The sequence below is a fragment of the Rhea pennata genome, chromosome 9 (genome assembly GCF_028389875.1).
Source record: "Rhea pennata isolate bPtePen1 chromosome 9, bPtePen1.pri, whole genome shotgun sequence".
In the NCBI taxonomy this organism is placed as follows: Eukaryota; Metazoa; Chordata; class Aves; order Rheiformes; family Rheidae; genus Rhea; species Rhea pennata.
Genome location: NC_084671.1, coordinates 6,567,198 through 6,584,968, shown reverse-complemented (window position 1 = coordinate 6,584,968; position 17,771 = coordinate 6,567,198). Strand labels below are relative to the sequence as shown.

Below are 17,771 nucleotides of genomic sequence, written 5' to 3'. Positions count from 1 at the left end.
CACATTTCCACTACTTCATTCCTTTTTAGCATTATGTTCCCATGGAAATTACTGCAAGAGAAAAAACTGCACAATCAAGATGCCCCAGAAGGTATAATAGGCTTCGAGGCTCATATCTCTGATTATGTCGGGCTATTATTTTGAGACTTTTATTTTTTATACTTTCCGAGATCTCATATTCCATCATTTTTTCTTTTTTATCGACAACCTTTCATTCCATTATTCAGACTGGGGCAGCAGGCCATTCTTAAGCTGTTGTCTGATTTCAGTTCAGTTCAGTGGGTTTCTCGTCACGTAGGTCCCACTTGCTGTGATACTGCATGCAACAAATGTTTGCACAGTGTGCAGTTCCAAATGTCAAACCTAGCAGAATGATCTGGGAACCTGTTACTAGTGAAATTATGGAAAACTATTCATAACATAATATTCCTCTTAAAATATTATTCTGAAAAACACTAAAAACCTCAGGAGAGGTTTATCAGACTGTACAACCAAACACCCTTTCACACTCATCCTTTTCTTTTCTTTTTTTTTTTTTTTTAATTTTTAAACATCTTGCTCAAGCCTGTTCTGTCTTTCAATACATATTTTTTCCTTCTGAGATTATATTCACTGACTCATGCTTTCTGCAGAAATATGGCTTGTGCAATAGAAAGGAGGTATAAGGGAAATAGGGGAGGAATGGGGGGGTGGGACTCAAAAGCGAAACCCACCTCGAGCAAGCAACACTCTCCACATCTCTTGCCTTTGGCAATCTCCCCAACTGCTTGCAGCTTATTAACAGTGTAACATCTTTGGGGCAGAGAATTTATTTTCCTTTGTGTCTGTAAGTGGACTAGTTGCCCATATATAAAAGACAACTTTTTTTTTTTTTTTGGACCTCTAATGTATTTTCTATAAGTAGAGCTGCAAAATCATGCCCCATCTCGTTTGAGGCAGAAACAGTGCTTTATTCTGTGCTTACATAGCATCTAGAAGGAGATTGTGAATTGAATTCTAAGATCCACCACAATGCAAATAACTGAACAATACGTAATACTAATTAACAAATTAATTACAACAAATGAGCACGAGAAAATTAAATTCCAAGCTTATAAACTCAGAATATTGTCTCTTCATAAAACACAGTGGTTGAAAAGTATCCCCCTCATTCCCCTTTTCACTTTCCAGATCTCTACCTAATGTCATCACGATTTCATTTCCTTACTTCTAGTTTCCCCTGCATTTAATTACTTTACCCGTCAAATCGTCATAAAGTCTGAGTGCCATTTATGTATTTATTTCAACTAGTTACTACTTACCTCATCCCATTCTAGAAGGTAGCTGGTGATTTTTGAACCATTATCAATGGGTGCCTATGAATAAAAATAAACAAAAGGCGATTTTGGGAATAAGAGAAAACTACTTCCCCCTCAGGCAATGACTACAGTCTGAAGCAAAACCAAAGTCTGAGGTTTGCACACAGCTTGGCAACCTTTTTAACGAATAACGGGAAGAAGCTGACTGTAATGAAACACATACATTTTAAAAGTCATGTGTTAAGCCAGTGCATGGGACAGTATTCATCAGACTACAGCAAGTTCAGGTCTCTTATACTAAAAAATGGCTGTCTCAGCTTTCAATTATTTTCAGCACTTATGCCAGTAAACTACTTCTCTCTCCTTTCTTGGGTGCCTGATTCAAGCAATACCTACCTTCCATTGTAAGGTTAAGGAGCTTTTGGTCCTGTGCGAGGGTTTGGGTGGGAAGGGACACTCTGGTGCGCAGCTGTGAGTGGTGAAGCTTACTGGCTCTGAGCAGGATCCCTTTACCGAGTTGTATATTGCATATACCCTGGGAAAGGACACACATACACGGGTTATAAATCTGCTGACGCTTAGAAGATGAGAACACACTGCCTCAGCCACAATATTTGACTACCAAAGCATCCACGATACTATCCACTAATGATAGATTTCTCACAAATCAGTGGCTATCGCTATTCTATTTCACTCGGTACAAGCATGCAAAAAAACAAATACACAACAGGAGATGATCATTACAGTGTTTCGTGCAACTTCTCCCACAGGCAGCTGACTTATCATCATCTTTTCTTTTGACCACAAGAAGTCTCTGCCACTCTTTCCATGGCTCTTGGCAACACTTCATGCACTGTGCTCAAGCCCTCTTCAGCATACAACAGAATGTAAGAGCTCACGAGGAAAAGGTGCGAACATTAACGCCCTACTTAAATTGATTTGTGTGTACCATTTTCAGTGATAGCTATTGCTGCTGTCCTTCCACATGTACAAGTTTCTCCAACACTCCTCAAGTGTCTATACTCAGTAGAGCTCTGAACTAAAAACTAACACAATAATACAAATAGCTCGAAAACATTGCTTTGATAAACCAAAAATCTTCAAAACAATTTTGATTTCAAGCAAATCCTCCACATAACAGCATAAAAGGGGATATACTGCAAACTAACATGGGAAAACAAGTACAATATATTTGAGCACCTCCTCATCAGGTGCTTTTCTCTGAAAAACTAATGATGTTATTTTTCCTGTCACATTTTCTGCACAGCAAAAGAAAAGTGCAAGTCCCAAGTCTTTTGCGCACAAAACTTTCAAACTGTGACCAGACAATGACCTCAGGGCTGGCTGCAGCTATTGTGTACATGAATGTAGAGTTTAAGAAAGGGCAATTTCTAATTTGTTTTCAGTAGATAAGAGTAATTTATGTGCAATGGCCACCTACATAGAATTAAACCTTTGGGGGGAATTCACAAGAGCTGCTTGCCCTCAGTGGAAATATCATGTAGTGCTGCTTTATATATCTCCTGTTAGCAGTCAAGAGTGAAAACAAATGCGATTAATTACTTGAGTCTGCATCTGGCAACTGGATACACCGTTTGCATGTGTCCCGGAAATCAGTGTAGCTAAGAGTCAAAGATGCATCATTGGGGAATACAACCACATAAAAATGAGTTTAACAAGAACATCATCTGCAAATCAATGGAAAATTGCATTTTTGCTTCTGCCACTTGGAAGTTGCCGTGGTACCTGAGGTTTGTCAATGTTCATTACCGTAACTCTACTGCCTACTAGGGGGTGTAATACAAACTCCTGAAAAATGAAAGAAAACAAATGTCCTGGAAATAAGTAGCTCTGGAATTCCTACAGTAGATTGCAACAGGGGCCTCTCGGAAGATTAAAAGTTTAAGTGGAAAAGAGACTGACTGGCCCTCAGAAAGGTGAGTGGAATCATCCCTGTAACTACCAAAATAATAACCTGAAGAAATCTACATCTTGAACCTAGGATGTAGGTTCACAGTGAAGCAGGTTGTTCTAAATGTCTAGGGTCAAATGAAGAAGCAGCAAGCTCAAGCAGCTTCTGTGTGAAAAAGAAGTCCTTAAAGATGCTGCCAAGATTAAAGAGACCCAATATGATCTGCTGAGTAACTGTTGGTCACAAATTTCTTTACTTAACAGATTTATTTCTTCAGAGTTGTTAATATGTAATGCAGTTTCAATGGAGGGAAAAAAAGTATTAGGAAACAATATCTGCTTTTAAGTGTTGGTTTCTCCCACTGTAAATGCGTGCTGCTGCTTTTAAGTCTGACTTTCATATCTGGCAGTTTTTTGTTTTTTTTTTTTTAATAAAAGTTACTGCTAGCTGTTTACAAATGATTTATAATTTGGCAAATATGCAGAAAAACGCAGGGAACTGTAGGCTGACAGAATGAACTGATTTGGAAGTTAGCCAGGATATAGGGCAAATACCTCGAGCACCATTAAAAATTGCATGAGACCTCACCAGTACACTTTGAACGACCACCACTTTACTGTTTGAAGCCTGCTTTAGAAATTAAGCTCAATTGCTTACAGCAGGAAGCTCAGTAGTGTTTTACAACTTTCTTCTTCCTTGAATCTACTTACTCAGAAGTTACTTATGGTCTTTAGCTTCCCTTGAAAAGTACATTTTAGGGCACTATTAGAAAATGTCCTTAAAAGAAGAAGCTAGGATATCAGAGAAAAAGAAGTGTTTGTTTTTTTTTGCTCAGAAGCAAAGTGTTCATTTTCCAAAGTTTTACAAATGGTAGCAGCCTTGATGAGAAAATGTATGCCAAGCTTAGCCCTTGTCTGGAAAAACAGAAGGAAACAATAGACAGGAGTGACAGTTTTTTTTTTTTTTTTTTTTTTTTTTAAGGATATTAAGCATAAGTGAACAGGATGTGAATTTGAAGCCTTGGCTCATAAGCAAAAACTTTTTAAAAATGCAAAAAAATCAGATAATAAAAAACCGGTATTAAAAATATCAAGGCTCAAAATTGAGAATAATTATGTAATTGTGTAATGAATGTAGTTCTAGAAACGAAGAGAAATATGCTCTAACACTGAACTCTCATTGGCATTACTGTTGCACTTGAAGGAGATGTGTTCCTCCAAAAAATTCTTTATAAGATCAGATCAGCCTTGCAGAATACATCAGTTCCAGCACCAGCCTTACTGCCTGCCTTGCTCCTGCCATTCGTGACTGAAAGCACATGAAGGCTCTGGCATTCTAGTGTTAGCTTTCCATCTATAATAAAAACTATTCTGCAAATAAGCAATAAAGCTAATTAGTTTCAGTGGAATTTATGTATGAAGAGTTACATTTTTAACAGATTCTCTGTCTCAGATTCAGGTGCCATTTTATGCACCTATGTTTTTGCTAATTTTTTTCTTCACCCTAACATCCCACTGAACTTTTACCCCAGTCTCTCTTTCCACTTATAATTACCAATCATCATTCTCTCTATAACACTACAATCCAGAGAGATCATAATGTTAGCAAACGTTAGCTTAAAATAGCAAGACAGACCAGTGTGAATCCATTTCTTAGAAAACAGTAAATATTGAAATTATTATAGCCGGATAGATTTGTCATCAGATTTGCTTCATGAAGTTAGGAGTATTTAAGAAAAAAAACACACAGGACTACTTTCAGTTTTTCTAGTACACATCTGATATAATAAGGCAGACAAACACCAATGCTCTGGTCAAATTTTTGAACAAGCTTGAGGTATCCTATACTTTCATATCTAAGCACCTCAAGACTTGTTATACTTATATACATATATATAGATAGATAGGCAGAAGTAGAGGTAGAGACAGATGTCTTTTTACTCTTACTTTAGCAACAACAGTATGACAGAAAAGATCGTGTTCAAAAACACTCTCATAGTTTTCAGTCTAAGATAAAATGGATCAAAGAATACTTAGCAGGCATGAAAGTAATCCTGCATCTGTTACTACAAAATTCTTGGGTTGCACTACGTTAGATAAAACCTTTCCACATTTATTCTCACATATCTGAACAGACTACATTTAAGTGACATTCAGAGTCTCACTAACTCACCTGACATGATAATCTGTTGCTGGCCTAAGGTCTTTCAGGTTATATTCTAGTTCTTCTCCACTGCAGAAAGAAACCATTAACAAATCATGAAAAGCAGTATCATATTTAGCACAGCTATTGATATTCCAGTGACTAGGGATTCCTATATATAATGACTTGAAAGAAAAAAAAAATCCATCACAGAAAAATAATAGTAAGGAATACAGAACACTTCAGGTTTCCTGAAAGCCTTATGAAGCCTGAAGAGAAGAGTAGTTACGACCCCATTTATAAAGTCAACTAACTATACGGCTTTATTTCAGTGCTAGCCTTCCATCTGTTGATATTCATATAAAGCTTATAGCATTTTTCAACCTTCTCAGAGTTGAAAGGACCTGAATCAATGTAACATTACTGTTGTACTTTTTGCATATTTACTATTTCAAACTACTTCAGAAAAGTGACAGTCAAACTTCACAGGTAAATAGTAGTTCACAGCCAAGTTCACGTCTCAATTTTCTATCCTGGACATCATTAAAGGGGAAAAAAGAAAGGTATAACACCATATGTATTTGATCACAAAATAAGCTCAGATGATCACTGAAATTAGAGAAATCCCTCAAGAATTTTTACTTAAGACTGCTAACAGCCAAGTATTCAGCATTTCTCAGTGGAGGTTATTACATAGTCTACTGGTGGGCATCCTCCCTTCTCTGTCGATTAAAGGCTATCTGAAGCAGTAGAGCCCTTACCAATTGCTCTTCAGCTCAAGAAGAACTGGGTTTAATATTCTTAATTATGGAAGTCCACAGAAAACACAGTCCATCAGGAAGACAGCTGCATGGTGTACACAAAGGGATTTTGACATTTAGCAAAGATAAATGTGCTGCTTTTCACTGTTAACGGGAGACACAGCAACACACGTGATACCTATCGCAGGCTAAGGGGGCAGGAGAGGAAGGCAGTCTGGGGCCTTGTGCGGTGCACTTAACCAGCTTGCCACAAGCTCCTTCAGGCATAAGGATATGAGCAGAAAAGAGGATGTATTTACAAGTAGCTGGGACACATTTGTGCAACTCATGGGGACCCTGAAAAGTGAAGAGAGATTATTTCTTATGCAAATACAAATTGAGAGCAATACAAGTGTAGAAGTTATACCATTACCTGTAAATTATCTTATATTTTCCATCCCTCCCTTTATCTGATAAGGCAACCTCGTAAGTACAGGTGTAAGGCAAACCATTGTTGTGTCTATCTGCGTTTAAAAGGCCGGTGGGAGGTGACCAGGTAAGTAAAGCTGTTCTTGCTTGAATATTTGTAACCTATAAAAGAAACATCAGTTACTCTGAATTCAAGAAAAACATTGTCTTCTAAATATTCGCTTTTTGCTTGAATCTTTACAATCAATTTCTTATAAGCAGCAAGAAATTTAAGAACTAGAGGTGAAAAGTAAAATTAGAAATGGTCATCAACAAAACAAACAAAAAAATGATTTACAGAATAACATCTAAGAAATGAAGAATAGAAAGACACATATCCCCACAGGGAGCTGGCTACATACTGCCTAAAGGTTTAAGTACTCCCTGCACACTTTTAAAGTACTCCGCTGTTGTGGTCGTGATCAGAAAGTAAGTGGAAATAAGACAAACAATGACTTCATTCTAAAGATTTTCTTGTCTGCACTTATTTTTCTAAAGCTTCTCTTAGTGAGGTTCTTGAAAAACCCAGCAACAGCATTTTTAGTCATCCTGTTCCTTGTTGTAACTCGAAGCTGCAATAATTCAAGTATCTGCAAAGTTGCACTGACTCAAAGGCCTAGGGAAGGATCACATTAAAAGTCTGACTTAACGATTAAAAATTAAATTCCAAATCAATCACTTTATGCCCTGCCAGAAAGAGGGTATTTATGACCCATAGTCGCCACTGGGTGCAGCTCTACAGGAGAATCTAAATGGCAGATGGGCCAGAATTCCCTTCGAATAAAACACTGAAAAATGCCTCAAGCCCCATCACCAAAACAGCTTTATCATGGGCAGCAACGCAGCTGTATTCTTCTGGAAACACGGCTCCAAATAACTTTAGATTGACAGAGGTTAAACCTCCTGTAGCTTTCGTTGTGCGACTCCAGGCCTCAACAGGAAAGCCCATGGGCACATTGCCAGCAGCATCCTTCATCACATGCATGTGCAGAACAGTAGCTTCCAGGAGAACAGGCTTCTGCTACCAAGCCAAGAAAGAAAAAGTCCTTCTCCCCACTTACTGCTTCAAAAGAAATAATAATAATAATAATAAAAACTATTGTTATTTTAGCTATCATGCAAGTCTTTGGAGAGAAATCCAGAGACTATTCGGAAGTCCTAAGCAAAACACCCTGCCACAAACTCTTCGGCTTTCATAATGAAAGCGACTCCTTAAAAAAAATAAATTAAAAATAAACAAAATAAAATAAAAAAGCCACTTAGATAGCCTCCACAAGGAGGAACAAAAGCAGGAGGTTTTAAATTCTTTATTAATTTCTTCTACCCACAAAATTTCACTCTGTTTTATCATTTTAGCAGATTTCTCCAAAATACAAAGCAACTTTGTTATTTCAAAAGATGTAAGAGGGTAATGGAGAACGATGCAGGTGCATAGCTACACATTTCCAATACTTTCTTTGAGGCATCTGAAATACCTTAATGATTTAGCAGTGGCATTTTAGCATTAGTTTGCTACATAACTGTGCTTAGAACGAAATTGCTAAGGTTCAGTTTGGGATTCTTTAAGAATGAAGCCTAGCAATGGGCTGCAATATCAGATTTTAAGGTCTGCTTGCTTACAAGTCAGACTTCTGGACAGCTTTAAACGTATATACTGCAGAATATTTATCTTCTCATGTGAAAACATGTTGCTCCCTGCTGAAAAGCACTCCAACTGTTGTATGTGATGCCAATATATCAAGCACATGCTCTTTAAGCAAGTCATAAATCTGCGTTTTTAACATAATGACAAGTAGGTGAAACCACAAAGTATCTCATCTTAATTTCACCACTGTCCTCTCAAAAATTAAAGATTTTTGTTTATTGCAACACATTTACTCCTGCCAAAAAGAAAACTTCTGTTCAACATAATATGAAAACTTCTTTTTTTACAACTGGTTTAAGTAGTAGCAACCTTTCTTCATTAAAAATATGAACATGTGAATTCTTGTACACATATTCAGTGATTTCTTGCTCTAGTCACATTTTTCTGCTGCTAAGAAATCAGCTTCCTTCAAAACCTGGACTAGCAAAAACTGAGATTAGATATTTTTAAAATTCTGTTTCAAATAAGACAAAAAGTTAAATATCATATATATATATATAAATATATATATATATATATATATATAAATACAGATATGAGTTTAATTGTGACAAAGATATTTAGAGCTAGAAATCTATGTGTTCTACAATGTATTCAATAGGTCAGAGAACTGGATAATAAAAAGATCCAAATCAGAATGTTCTTTTAACATACATTGCTACTATTTATCAGCTCAACCCATGAACAAGCAGTTTCTTTTATTATTATGGAAATAGGCTTGCATAATTGTTTTTCATAAATTCAGATGGACTTGGAACTCGAGGCATGATATCCTGCCAATGTTCTCTTGCAATGTTTTTCCCTCCGACTAGTCACGAGGACACACGTATATATACTCTGCATATGGTGAAAGCCTTGGACTTTCATGAACTCCAACAATCTGTAAAAGGTCTTTTATCATTTCTTAAAATAAGACTAGGAAATCCTAGAAAATGGTAGGTTAGCTTTCTAAGTTAGTGTATACATATTTCCACAGAGGGGATAAAAGTTAGAAATAGCTCCTAAGCACAGCGTTCCCCTACCTACCCCATTGAACTACTACTGATACAGGGTTCAGAGTTACTGTTGGCCTATTTCAGTGGTATTATGTATGTAGTAATTGCTGGAGCAGTTTTTAAAATAAACATAATAGATCATTAAATACAATAAATCTTAGCTGCACTGAGTACACAAACTAAGTGTAGCAGCAAGCAAGCATGTATGATAGAGTCAGGAAATACAAAACTCTACCAGTGCCGAAAGCTAGAACAACAGTGCTGTGCATGGCAGAGCAACAACTGATTTATTTGTATGAACGGAGATGCACAAATCTGCTGCTCACAGACTAAGAGGCTCAAAGTCATGTCATGCTTGCTAGAGGTGTATCTCTTCAGTATCTTATTCAATGGCCAAGCAACCATTTAACTTTACTAACTTCTACATGGAGCAAAGAAAACCCGCTTTGCTATGAAAAAGGGTATAGTTAGTAAGTGACATTAGGATGCACTGAAAACAACAAGCAAAAACTCCCCAAACAGCTCAGTGCCTCCAACTCCAATTTGTCCCCTGCACGCCCGGGAAAACAAGCGCCTTTTGAAAGGTGCTACACAGCTGAACAGATGCGGACCAGCACCCTTCCTTGGATTTTCAACACGGTAAGACCAGGACAGCTGCGGTCCCAACAGCAGGCCTAATGTCACTGACTCGGATGCCATTACTCGTTCAGGGTATTGTTCAAGTCAACTTTCAGTTACAAACATCTTACTCTAAGTCAGGAACAGTTTATTGATCACTAAAGCCGCTCTCTTTCTATCCCACCAAAACCCAAGGAACCAGCGAGCTTCCTCGCAGGCTGGGGAGGCAGAGCTCTGGGCTGCCTTCCAGGTAGCGCGACCCGACTCGCCCGCTCGCAGAACTGCCGCGTTTGGTTTTAAGGGAGCTGGCTTTTCCTTCTGGCTACAGGGGCACAAAAGATTCTCCCCTACGGAGGTTTGTGTGCCTGCTGAAAAGCACAGTTAATTAGTTTCTGAAAACTTCTCAGTTTACGCAGCAAATGCCTGCTTTATACAGTACCAAAACTTGGTGGTGTAAATAATTATCTTATAAAAGCCCCTGGGAAAGGATCCCAGCTCCTCCACGACTTTAATAAGGTTACACGACTGATGAATATCAGTCCTCGCAGGCATTCAGGTACCGAACAATGTTTCTGTACAACTTTCATTATCTTTTAAATTCCGGGTTAGCGTTCACAGCCATCGGGCTGCTCGGAGCTTTGTTGTACGTGTGAGAACTACACCGCAAGCAACATTCATTTACTCCCTCGGGGGCAACGTCTGACAGACTCGGGGGTCAAACGGATTCATGGTGATTACCAGGTCAAAATTTCACTTTTAAACCCTGGGTCTAACCCAGCAGTTTTAGGCAAAAAGCCCGATGCTTAAGGAGGAGCTGCCCGGCAGCCGCGGCGCTGCCCCCGGCACTGCCGCCGCCGGCACGCGGGCTCCGGGAGGCGACGGCCTGCCGAGCGCCGCTCCGCCGGCCGCCGCGGCTCTGCGCTCGGCCCTCCCCGAGACGCAGCTTCAAGCTGCTCTTCCCTCGCCGAGGTGTTTGCTTCAGAGAACGCTTACCGAGTCCGTGAGGTTTCAGTTTAAATAAAAACATGGGGAAAAAAAAATATAGCTTTTTTGCTTCACTTCTCTTTGCCACTAACTTACTGTTTTCTGTCTGTTTTTCTAAACTGCCACTTCTTTCTACATAAGCGTTTTTCTATACATTGTTTTACTTCTTTCATATACACAAAATGCTTACCAGAAACATGGCCCACTTGACTACTTATACATAATATGTATTTCCACCATATATAATACTAAATACATGCACATAATTACTGAAAGCAGTCAGTGGCACATGATACTCATACAAGTTTAATCACAAATGTCAAAGTTACAGGAGAAGTCACAGAAAATCCCTGACATCTCCTTAAACATCATTACCATTTAACCAGCATTTATCATATTCTAGACATTTTATTTTTTTAAAAAAAGATTCCTTTAAGAGCTACTTTTGAAACGGTGCACACAAATTTATATTTTCCTATCGGTATTTTTTGCTCCCCTCTGCTTTCAGTACCCTGGGTACCAGGAATCTAATCGTGCAGGGCTCTGAACCCTGCAAAGTTAAAATAGCTGCTCTTCTTACCGCTGTAGATATATAAATGTGAACTATCACATTTTTCAGGTCAGCTCTCTTGATGTTTGTAAAAGGTATCAAGCTGTGCCATTCTACAAGCCGAGGCACATTCAGGTAGTCCCCGGCACGAAGCACTGACACAATATAGTAGCATAGTTTGGTGCTAACTGTGCATGCTTAGCCGCCTGCAAGCTAGCTTTCCAAGCAATCCTTTTCTAAGGGCTTCAAGCTTTATACTGTGTCACTTGTTTCTAAATGAAATAAAGTAATTTTCCAACTTGCAAACAGAAACTTGGGCTGCAGCCCTCTCGTATTTATTATCTCCATAAGTCTGACTTCGGTCTGGCTGGCCTGGCTTAAAATGGACACTTTCATAAGCAAAGACAATAGCACCCAACAACTGAATACCTTTCTGATTTATTCAGAATGAAAGTATTTAAGAGAACAGGTCCTAAAAATAAAACCTCAGACTCTGCTCGTGCATGCTCTCCCTCAGGTATGCCACTTCTGCAGCTTAGCAACTACCACTTCTTCAGACTTCCACTGCACAGTTTCTTTCCATCAGCTGTTCAGCTGCTACTGAACTCAGTCCTTATAACAGCATTTTAACTATTATTTGTTTATTTGCTCTCTAAGCTTCCAACCTAACACGAAAAGCCCTACATGCTTCCAGAGCAATTAGGATAGAGAACCTCAAAGACTCTCTCACTGTCTCATGATTGCTTCTTCAAGTTTTTGTCTGGACTATTTAGGATCCACAGCTTTTCTTCTGACACAAACTAGAAAAACATCACAGGCAAAGGCCTCATAGTCAGATTTATTAATAACCTTGCTTGATTTGGGTCACACCCAAATTAAAGTTATTGTATAGTGATTGAATTTTCTTCACAATTCATGTGCTTTCTTTTGCTTAAGACAAACTTGAATATGATAATTGCCATTGAATAACAGAATTAGCTTAATTTAATCATGATTACAGACACAAATTGCTTATGACAAATAAAATTAAACTCAGGCGGAAGGGGAGAGGAGCTATGTAAATCATCACAACTACACAGTGCTGGGGTCCTCATTTCACTATCAATGCCGACAGTCTCTTCCTGTAAACAGAGGACTGGTGCAACTCTTGCAGTGGGCAGAGGCCATACATTCCCACAGGCATAGAACATCCTTAGAATTTACGCCCATTGACTATATCCCTGAAAACTCAACTAGATAAAAATATACAAAGGCAACAATATAGCAAGCAAAAATTCAGAGATGCTCCCTTGCGAAATCCCCAGTAGATTGTGACAGAATGTACTCATCGAATTTGCTATTTTTCCTTGTATGTGGTAATTCTGGATCACATACCTGTGGTTTCTCCATTCCAGAAAGAATGTCTTGAACCCTTTTTGTTTCTGAATCATATTCTGTAAAACAGAGAATGTGGAAATAGGAAGAAAAATAAATTACCACCATTAAACAAAGATGTCACCTATATCAATATTCTTTTAGGAAGTTGTAAACAGGAGATACTGACTATCTGTACATGAACACCAAGCGTTTTTTGCTCTTGTGAATTTAATGTACGCAGTTACATAAATTCACAGTAAATGAATTTATGAGAACAAAGAGGAGCAGAACAAAGAGGAAATGAAATGACACATCACTGCAGCCGTTCAGAAAGGTGGGATTATTTGCTGAGGTGTCCTCCACAAACAGTGCTATTGGCTAAAATTTGGTTTGACAGAGCAAAAATATCCTAGTTCCAAGGACCAACTGCAGAAGAGGCTCAGAGGTTTCTACAGCTCAATTACTGCTGAACCTAATCCTAGTTTGTTAACTAAATATATCCTTACTCCATCAGCTGTACAGCTTGGCTATCTGCCCGCTCACTGGTGCACCAGGCTACTGGAGAAGATAAACATACATTCTTACACCCATGCCGAGCAACCTCTGGCCAGCTGAGCAGGGTGTCCATCCCAAGCACTGAGATTTCAGGCACACAGGAATAGCTACACAGCAGCTCACTGACCATACAGCTATCTGTCTTTAAATGGCATTATTATTTAATGGTCAAAGCTCTTGTAAGAGCCTCTCCACTATCAAAGTAGTCATTTCTGGCCAGGCTAATTGCGTTGCTGGACACACCATAATCCCTATTCCCTCCCTTACCCCCCCGCCTGGGGTAGCAGCTCTTACAGGGTCTACACACAGCATTATTAAAGAAGAGGGTATGAAATAGTTTGCAAAACTTAGCCAGATTCTTTTAAGCATAAAAGGTGCTACAAAAGTGATCAGCTGAGCAGTGGAACCAGGCTAAACCCCTTCCCAAAGTGTCCTGAGGTAAAACATGAACCTAAAGTAATGAGGTGACACAGAGCAGCTTTATCCCTTTTGGACCACAGCAGAGAGAGAGGCCTCATTTTCCTCTAGAGTATTCTTTAATGGAAAACTGGAAACATTTTTTGTCATTTAATCATGATATAAAAAAGTTTGCTAGTCAAAGCAGATAAATACAACAAGCATATACTTAAAACAAAATGAGCAGGATTTCTTTTTTAAAAAATAAAAATTTTGGCACAGGAAGTAAAAAAATATTAATAAAGAAAAACTAGCAAGATCAGATCAACAGCTTTCCCAAATGATCCCCCCAAAGCCTGACCTACTTCTTGTAGCTGAAAACGTGTCTTTATTTTTGTCTGTGACCTGCTTTTAAAAATGTATCCCTACTTCTTAAAAATTCCATGTGCTAGGATGCCAAAAAATAAAACTGGCTGAATGCTAATGGCAAAACTCCAGTGTAAATGCCCATCTCTCCTTAAAGGAATGCACCTTGGTGCACAGTATGAATGGCAGAACTCCCCGCTTCACACATTCCTGAATGCCTTCCCTTTCAGCCACTCTGAAAAGAAAAAAGCAGTAATAATTCTGAGCAAGAGGATTGTATGACTGTCTTCTTCCACAGTAGATAACCCTTAGAGTATATTAATGAAGTGTATAAAATGGCAAGATTCAGCCAGCGTAAGATAAAACTGGCTTGAAAAGTACACAGGTGGATCCAAATTGCTAAGGAAAAGGTTGAGATGTTGATCCAAATAAAAACATAATTGAAATTTAGGGGGTTTCAGAACTCAGGGTTCCCCTCAGTATTACGAGGGAAGCAAACTGAGCCATGAAATCTTGGATCCAGACCTGGAAATTCTGTAGGTCCTGTAGGCTTATCTCAAAGGGATGTTAGTAAGAAGCAGCTTCTGCAGTCACAAAGTAACAAAATGCTGCTACTATTCTACTGAAAGTTTATGGTTATTATGTCACCCCTAATTACAACTCCCAGAAGCTGAGCATGAATCATTCTCAACCTAAAATCTCAAACATGTGGACTGAATTTGCTCTCCTCCCTTTGCTTTCGAGCAAGGATGCTCTGTGTCGCACTCAGTAAGAGAGGAAAATAAACGCTAAAGCCCGAAGAAATCTCACTTCCCTCTCCTGTGAAAAACGATCGCTTTGCACAGCAACTGAGCCCTCTGACCCTTGCAGCTCAGGGTTGAAGGTTCAAACTATTGCAAATACTGGAACTGACTTTAAGACCTAAGGGAGTAGAGTATCCCCAACAAATAAATTTTTAAAATGCACAGGAATCAAAGTCCTAGCACGGAGATTTTTGTTATTAGCTCTCCAAGTACATAATAATATGCTCAAAAGAGAAGGGTTTGACTACCAAATACACAGTGGCTTTAAGTTATGACATGTATGACCACAAACGTTCATACAGATAAACCGGTGCTAGAAGACAACTGAGATGATTTCTTTAAGGGTTACAGAGGGAGGTAGGGGGTAAAGAGGGAACGTGGCATCGTAGAGCTAAGGTGTGAATACAAGGCGAAATTAATAACTAAATTTAAATTTGATTCTCATGGCCTAGACAGCTTGACACACAGATAACTACAACAACACTCATATGGATGAGCATTACATCACATTTTCTAAAGAATAAGACCTATCAGATGATGTTCGTATGCTGACCAACTATGTCAGATGTTCCCCATGTTGAAGCTCCAGTGTGTTCACACATAAAAGTGGACAGGCATAACTGAACATTCATTCATTGCACATACACCTACCACTTAAAAGGTACAGACCAGCTGCCTAGTGTTGCTCATTTGCTAATACCATGAATCATATTACAAAAACAAAGAACAGATTTTATATTAAGAAGCATCTTTCACCACTAGCTTTGAAAACACTGTACCACACAGAAAGGACAGTGTGTGCCTTTGAGCCTTACACTGAATTAAAATTAAAAAACCTTAAATATTAGGTAAAGCATTGTAAAAATAGAGCAAATCAAAATATTTGATTAAAAATTAAATACAACGAATGACTTGTATAGGAGAATCAGAGAATAAATCAGGTTAGAAGGAAGCATCAGGAGGCCATCTATCCAACTTCTTGCTCCAACAAAAAACAAGCGCACAACTGTCCCATGGAAAAACTGGTTAGCAAAACTAAAACCATCAGTTTTGAGAAAGTAGCTCACAGAATCATTATATCTTACAGTATTTCAAACACTTACTTTCCTATTTCATAAGCCATAAAAATTTCTCAGGGTTCTATGGACACGTGATCTACTTTCAGTAAAAAAACAGAATTATTCACAGTCCTGAGCTAGACTAACCTACAGAGAACTGGACTGGTCATGAATCCTTCCCTCCGTAGAAAGATGGTCTTACCTGCCAATGTCTCCCATAACCTATTAAGCATCAAGCTAAACATCCTTCTCCCAAGCCAACATGGAGCAGAAGTCCTTTTGAAATTGAAAAGGATACGGAGAAAAAAAAAAGCATCTTGCACGCTCTACGCTTTTTAAATAGAGTTGGTGAAAAGCTTTTTCTCTTTCAGTAATGCCTAGCTCATTTCCGTTGTCAAACATCACCCGCAGAGGTCTGTTCTACTGGATTAGCTCACCGGGACATTTAAGGATCTGGAGCACATGCACCTCTCAGGTGTCACTGATGCAGTGGTGCACAGGTAGACAAGAACAAGACAAGGAAAGAGGAAGCCCTGATTTAAAACAGAAGACAAAATTTAGAAAAATGACTTACAACTCCTTGGGCAAAGGAGTAGGTGGGGGTGATTCACTTACTTAACACTGTCCTTGACTAAGGAACAGCTGATTTAATTTTAATCTCTTCCTCCCTGTTCCTCAGTTAATTGAGCATGGAATATCTGACACTAGCAAATAAAAGCTTTGTGCCTCTCTCTCACTCCACACTAACAATGAGACTTGTAGAGACAAGGAGCCAGCATAAGCTGCTTTCCGTATTTGACGTTGGAAACCGAAGTTCAGCCATGTCAAGAACCACCCAACTAACACGTCATGTCATTGTCCCTTTTTAACTTTTCCCCCTAACATCTGGTCCCTACATCTGCCAGGGCATAACTTCTTCACCCTAGGAGGAAGCTGGGGGTAGGGATAAATTCCATGTGAACGCTCAACAGAGGCCTCCAAGGGACAGAACAAAAATCTGAGTTATCCTGCATTTGAGATATTATAGTGTCCCAAACTAAAAAATCAAGTTCTCATTCCCAAGCTGTGGATTATTTGGATCCAATGTTTTGGGTTAACCTTTTGTAGCAGAGAAGTCAGCTGTAAGACCTAGACAACATCTAAGCTCATGCTATGATCATCTTCACCGCCTCCCCCCAAAAAAGTTGGAGTAATAACCAAAACTCCATAGATATCGTAAGAGTAAACGCCCCTGAAAAATAAGAAATACTTTTCCAGCAGCTGTTTGATACTGACAAAGCTTCAGTGTTAATTCTTGCTGAACTGAAGCCTTTTATTATATGCTTCTATTAACTTATGTCTATGTTCCTTCCTGCACGTAGAGTACAAGTAAGTTTTCAGACCTTTCCAACAATACTTTTGAAAACCAAGAACAGCTTTAAAAAATAGAAAAAAATACTTGTCATTTCAAGATAAGTTTGAAGTTTCCATGAATAGTTTTCATGGTTGCATGAACAGCAGCTGTGTATGTAAATCGTTTGAAATAGCTACAAGCTCTAAACTAATTAAGATTTTCCCATTGCAAATACAGATTTTAGTTTTGTTCTGCATTCTTTCCTTCACAGAAAGGAAGAGGTCCAGCTCAATACTTAGCTTCTGGCCACAGACAGTATTTACTGTTTCAACGGCCTTCCCATTCCAAGGGAATGACATCAGCACTGGTGCTTTGCAAACTTTAAGTCTAACTCTCAAGCAAAGCTCCATGCTCACAGATATGCCAGTCATAACATAACATGCCTTCTCAGAATTTATTCCAGATTTATTGGGGCTGGGACCAGCTTTTATACTAGGAAAGATCTTTTATCAGTCACGTACAGCACAACCTACCATTCGCAAAAAACCATAC

General features: G+C 38.7%; 1 protein-coding gene across 2 annotated transcripts in view; it reads right to left on the bottom strand.

Moving 5' to 3' along the window:
• FNDC3B (fibronectin type III domain containing 3B) overlaps positions 1-17,771 on the bottom strand; it is a 216,556-nt gene that overhangs the window by 62,883 nt on the left and 135,902 nt on the right. For both annotated transcript variants that reach the window (XM_062582738.1, XM_062582739.1), the window contains exons 7-11: positions 12,727-12,785; positions 6,526-6,683; positions 5,383-5,442; positions 1,695-1,833; positions 1,302-1,355 (exon numbers count right to left, since the gene is read on the bottom strand). In XM_062582738.1, coding sequence (XP_062438722.1) covers positions 1,302-1,355; positions 1,695-1,833; positions 5,383-5,442; positions 6,526-6,683; positions 12,727-12,785 — 470 coding nt within the window. The remainder of the gene's footprint in view (positions 1-1,301; positions 1,356-1,694; positions 1,834-5,382; positions 5,443-6,525; positions 6,684-12,726; positions 12,786-17,771) is intronic.